Source organism: Denticeps clupeoides, chromosome 5 (assembly GCF_900700375.1).
Source record: "Denticeps clupeoides chromosome 5, fDenClu1.1, whole genome shotgun sequence".
NCBI classification, from domain to species: domain Eukaryota; kingdom Metazoa; phylum Chordata; class Actinopteri; order Clupeiformes; family Denticipitidae; genus Denticeps; species Denticeps clupeoides.
In genome coordinates, this window is record NC_041711.1 from 11406522 (window position 1) to 11412521 (window position 6000).

Sequence of the window (6000 nt, forward strand, 5' to 3'; positions counted from 1 at the left end):
TGTGTTTGCCAACTCTCATGCAGTTAACATCTCATGGTAAATGTGCCACCATTCACTGCATATATGTGATATTTCTATCCAGAATTCATTCGCCCACCTTGGTTACGTGTACCCATAAAATAATTTCCTCAACAAGCTGGAGAAAGGAATGCACTGAAAAACAACAAAATGAACAAAAAACCCAATTATATATATTTTTTAATTTGAATGAAGTATATTCACATAACAGACTGAATTTAATTTAATCTAAGAAGAGACGTCATGTCCAGGCCTTGGCTGAAGTGCACAGTTAATTAATAATTATCATGCACAACAGCTATCGAACCAGTAATCATTGTTGATTTCCATAGTAACAGCTCCTCAAGAGCCGTGAAGCAGCCTGAGTCATTTGAAGGATGCATCAGTGCTTCCCCAGACAACTTCAGGCACACAATGCTCCTGAATGTCAAGGACCACTGGGCCTTCCAGGAGAATCATTATACCTTCGAAATGCTCCGGGCTCTGACCAGAGGGCCTGGGGCTGAATGAATTATGGGGGCCGAGCAGATGGTCCTGGCTCTGTCCCCCCCCTCACCGTGTCCAAAGGTAAACTGTGAACACCTTGTTAAGAGAAGATCTCTCCCACTCGTCTCAGCGTTCATTTCTGTGTATTCATTCATTTGTGTCAGCATCCAGCAGATCGGGGACGAGGATGTTTGGTGGGTGATACAGAGAAAGTTTTCACATTTAGCCGTGCAGATATCTCTGACCAGCATGACCATATTCTGAAGGGGTTAAGCATGTGGACTAGCTAGTTTGACCAGTTGAGGTTTGTTCCACACAGGTGATAGCAGCTAAGACCAGCTTTGATCTTCAAGTCTGAACAAGTTTTGATTTCATGATTGCTATACCGAATGCTACCACTATGCTTTATTCGGCAGGGATTGAACTGGCTCTCCAATATAAAACATGTCATAATTTTTACATATTTACATTTACATTTACGGCATTTGGCAGACGCCCTTATCCAGAGCAACTTACAACGTGCTTTCAAGTTACCATCGATGAAGAGATCAATTCCGGTTCTGTCACGACTACGGACTTACGAGGGAAGGAAGCGCAGAGGTTTGACATACTGGGAAGGGGTTTTATTATAACAAACAATAAAGAAATACAAATAAACAATGGCGCGGTGGCCGAAAACAATTTAACTTAAATTACGAACATAAACTAACCCGTAGGCATGTGGCGATTGCCAGAACTCAAAACACATGAAACTAAACAAGGTCAAGTTCGTGCAGAGAGTCCACGAAAATGCCAGAGACCCAGAACGGGCGGAAACTTCCGGCATTTATGGGGCGTCAGGATTGGATTCAGGTGTGGAGCCCAGCTGCAGGCAATCCTGACAGAGCCCCCCCTCCAAGGGCTACGTCCTCGGAGCCCCAACAGTACCATCAGTGGAGGCGGCGGGGCGGACGGCGGCAACCACAGGGCTCCTGCCCTGCTGTATCCTCCCCTTGGAGGACCCGGTCCCTCGGGCTGGCTCCCCGGCGTGGTCAGGCGTGGCGGCCCCGGTCCCTCGGGCTGGCTCCCCGGCGTGGTCAGGCGTGGCGGCCCCGGTCCCTCGGGCTGGCTCCCCGGCGTGGTCAGGCGTGGCGGCCCCGGTCCCTCGGCCTGGCTCCCCGGCGTGGTCAGGCGTGGCGGCCCCGGTCCCTCGGCCTGGCTCCCCGGCGTGGTCAGGCGTGGCGGCTCCGGTCCCTCGGCCTGGCTCCCCGGCGTGGTCAGGCGTGGCGGCCCCGGTCCCTCGGCCTGGCTCCCCGGCGGCGGCCCCGGACCCTCGGCCTGGCTCCCCGGCGTGGTCCCGCTTGGCGGCCCCGGACCCTCGGCCTGGCTCCCCGGCGTGGTCAGGCGTGGCGGCCCCGGTCCCTCGGCCTGGCTCCCCGGCGGCGGCCCCGGACCCTCGGCCTGGCTCCCCGGCGTGGTCCCGCTTGGCGGCCCCGGACCCTCGGCCTGGCTCCCCGGCGTGGTCCCGCTTGGCGGCCCCGGACCCTCGGCCTGGCTCCCCGGCGTGGTCCCGCTTGGCGGCCCCGGACCCTCGGCCTGGCTCCCCGGCGTGGTCCCGCTTGGCGGCCCCGGACCCTCGGCCTGGCTCCCCGGCGTGGTCCCGCATGGCGGCCCCGGACCCTCGGCCTGGCTCCCCGGCGTGGTCCCGCATGGCGGCCCCGGACTCCCGTACCTGCACACAATAATCAGGGCTGATCCATCTGGGTACGTGTGGGCCCTGTCTCCACATGTCCCCTCTGACACGTCTTGTGTCACCCCCTGCACCGCGCAGGGAGATTGTCCCAGAGCCTCCGGCGACTGTTCCAGGCACCCCAGGCTGGTGCCTTCTGGGACTATGCAGCCCCTCTCGCTGCCCGGCCCTGGTGCCAAGGGGGGGGGCATTGCCAGACCATCCGGCTAGCCCCTTCTGCGTCCGTTGGGACAAGCAGGCCCTCTTCTTGTCTGTCCCAGCTGGGTCCTCATGCCTACCCGGGGGCTCTATGGCGCTCCACCCCTCTGGAGGCAGACGCAGGCCCATGCCTGGCCCGCCCTCCTCACTGGCTACCGGAGGACCCAGCTCCATCGCTTCCCCACCTCCCCTCCCCTCAGGAGGAGTCCCCAACCCGAACTACACCCCCCAAAAAAATTCTTTGGGGGAGCACCCCCCCCGGCTGGACTTAGGGGTACCTTGGGGCTTGTCCACCTCGCCTTGGACCAGCACATTCGGGTCAGGAACCTCCTCCCTGGGGTTCGGCTCCGCGGCTGGGTCGCCATCTGGTGGACACAAAGAGGGGAAGTGGGGGCGACATACGGACACATATGCCACACAGACACACACAGACAGAGACAGACAGAAGAGAGGGTCGTCTGGCTCCCTCTCTGGGCTCTCCAGGACCTCCTCAGGGGGCACAGCCAGGATCTCGGGAGGTGCGACCTTCTCGTCGCCCGCCAGTGCTTGGTCTTCTTGCCCCGGATCCTGACTGGCGCTGGACGTGGTGGAGGGGCAGAGTTCGATCCCTGGCTCAGGCTCTGGCCGATCAAACTCCGCCCTCAGTCTCTGCTGGAAGTCCCGAAAACTGCTGTCTGTCTCTCCCTGCTGCCAGAGGGCTGCGCTCCAGCCCCATGCTGACCCAAGCAGACACGAGAGGATGGTGGTGGTCTTATCAGTGTCTGCTGCCCCACTGAAGGGTCCCGGGACAATTGGGCTGTCCCACACGGGGCTGGGCACGTCGCTGGAGATGGTGGTAGGTGTGTGGTGTGGAGGGGGGTGGACGTCTTCTCCAGCAGGTGTGGACGCTGGTGCTGCGCTGCCATTTCGCTGGGGAACGTCCGGGCAGAGGGAAGGCGGGTCGGCGACTGGAGCAGGAATGGAGGATTCCCTGCGAGGCAGTCCCGGCAGCGCAGTTGCTGGCTGGCGACCTCCCGTCGCCCTCTTCCACCAGCTTTCCTCACACTGCTGGGAGGGACGTGGGTCTCCACGGACCTCGTGACGATCCTGGATGGGCGCGATGGGCGGAGCCATCCCGGCACCGACTGCCCAAACGGCGTCATCCTGGTCGTCGTCCGTGTCCACTTCGTACCCCCGGAAGTCACATGGGTCATCACGGACGCCGCGATGATCTCGGACGCGCACGCTGGGCGGAGCCATCCCGGCAACGACCCGCCCACCGAAAATCCACGTCATCATCGCTTTCGTCATCCGTGTCCTCCCACCGGTGACTCCAAGGGTCGTCCACCCTGCGGACATCCTGGACCCATGGCGCGATAAGCTCCCATGGGCAGTACTCTGGCCATTCGGGCTGGAGGCTGCCCACCTCCTCGCTGGAGGAACGCCGCCGTTGTTGTTGCCGCTTCTCACCCCCCTGGAAGTGACGTGGGTCCCCACGGACCTTGCGACGATCGCAGACTGGCGCGATGGGCGGAGCCCAACTCTCGTCTCCCGTGCTCTCGTCGTCGTCCGTGTCGTCCACGGGGAGCCTTGCCAGCAGAGCGCAGAGTTCTTGGCTCGACATGGCGAAGATCGTGGGGGTCGCATCTTCTGCGCTCGCTGCCCACGTCACTTCCTCGCTGCTGCCGACGCCAACGTCCTCGCTCCGCCCATTCACCCGCCGACGTTGTCGCTTCCGGGTTTCGCGGAGTTTCCCGGGGGTGACGTCATCACGCGGCTTCGCGTACCACGGCTTCTCGGGGAGAAAACGCTCCACCAGAACGGGCGGCGCGTCTCTCCCCTGCCGTCCGCGTTCGCCGCGCCGGGCTGCGTCCTTCGCGGCGTTTCTTCTCCTCTGCTTTCCACCTCTGCGCTTTTGGGGGGGGTCGCTGGCATTCTGTCACGACTACGGACTTACGAGGGAAGGAAGCGCAGAGGTTTGACATGCTGGGAAGGGGGTTTTATTATAACAAACAATAAAGAAATACAAATAAACAATGGCGCGGTGGCCGAAAACAATTTAACTTAAATTACGAACATAAACTAACCCGTAGGCATGTGGCGATTGCCAGAACTCAAAACACATGAAACTAAACAAGGTCAAGTTCGTGCAGAGAGTCCACGAAAATGCCAGAGACCCAGAACGGGCGGAAACTTCCGGCATTTATGGGGCGTCAGGATTGGATTCAGGTGTGGAGCCCAGCTGCAGGCAATCCTGACAGGTTCACTAGGACCCCAACTATGAATACATCTATTTTATTCACTCTGTTGTAGATTCTGTACACAAAGTTCGACAACAAGAAAATTACAATTTAATCTAAATATTCTTTAAAGAGGAAGGTGACTGAGCTGTTCTGACCTCGAGGGGAAGTTCATTACACCACCGAGGGGCCAAGACGGAGAAGAGTCTAGTTGAAAAACGCAGATTTACTCACACACAGGCACATCAGTAAGTTCAGGGAGGGTATTCATTTTAATAGTGTCTCCAGTTCAGTATTTCAGTACAGCACAGTGATATTATGAGTGTGATGCAGTAGGTTGGATGAGAATTTGCACAGTTTAAAGCAACATGATCAGAACACAAAACCATGAACATCACAACCTCACACCCCTGCTCGGGAGATCCGAGCTGGCGAGGCACAGAGGACCATCCTCCAGAACGCATGGCGGATCTCCACGCTGCGGAAGGCGTAGATGGCGGGGTCGATGGCGCCATGGCTCACCACTAGAAGCAGGTGCGGCTGGAACAGGGAGCGGTAGCATTCGCAGTACGGGTCCAGCGGGCAGAGCACGAGCAGCAGCAAGTGCAGGAAGAAGGGTGCCCAGCATGCCACGAAAACCCCGAAGAGCATCATGAGCGTCAGGGCTGCCCTCATGTTCCTCCAGCCGTGTCGCCATGTGTGGCCCCCAGCGACCCCTCCTCTGCCTGGTAGCGTCGCAATGTTCTGCGCATGTTTCCGTGCCAACAAGAACATGTGCCCATAAAGCAGCAGGATGAGGAACAGGGCAGCTAAGAAGAGAGTGATGAAGGAGACCATGACTGTGGTGTTGTGGAAATAGGTGACCATGAGAACCCCACCAGTGCCACACAGGGCCCAGATCACCGCCAGCGTTGCAGCCACTCGCCGGCCCGTCACGATGACATGGTAGCGCAGAGCACGGAAGATGGTCGCATAGCGGTCTGCAGCGATGGCCAGAAAGCTGCAGAAGGAGCCGAGGAAGGACGTGCAGAGCAGGGCATCCATCACATCATCCAGACGCCTCTCCGAGGCGCCGCGCGGGTCCAGATGCCCTGCGGAAGAGACGGCTAACATGATGGTCTCCCAGATTGTGGACAGGCTGGACAGTGTGTTGAAGACCGCCAGGTTGCAGATGAAGAGGTACATGGGTGAGTGCAGCTTGCGGTTGCATGCCACTGCCAGGACCACCAGCAGGTTCTCTGCCAGGCTCAGCACACCGATGGCCAGGAAGACCACGTGGGGAACCTGTATCTCTGGGCAGTCCGTCACGGTGCCAAGGCTGGTGGTAGAAGCTGTTGTGTCATTGCTCAT

The 6000-nt window shown here is 58.8% G+C and overlaps 1 protein-coding gene across 1 annotated transcript; it reads right to left on the reverse strand.

Annotated features, from left to right (window-relative positions):
- Positions 1-331: 331 nt before the first annotated feature.
- Positions 332-6000, reverse strand: mc2r (melanocortin 2 receptor). The gene is made up of 2 exons (XM_028979294.1): positions 5089-6000; positions 332-379 (listed from the first exon to the last, which is right to left on the reverse strand). Exons 1-2 carry the CDS (start codon positions 5998-6000, stop codon positions 332-334), a joined length of 960 nt encoding a protein of 319 aa, XP_028835127.1.

Bases quoted from the DNA above. Each gene is read 5' to 3' on its own strand.
- mc2r (XM_028979294.1), bottom strand. From the start codon at position 6,000: ATGAGCAATGACACAACAGCTTCTACCACCAGCCTTGGCACCGTGACG. The intron at 380-5,088 runs GCCTCGCCAGCT...CAAATGACTCAG, and splicing joins TCTGGAGGATGGTCCTCTGT to GCTGCTTCACGGCTCTTGAG.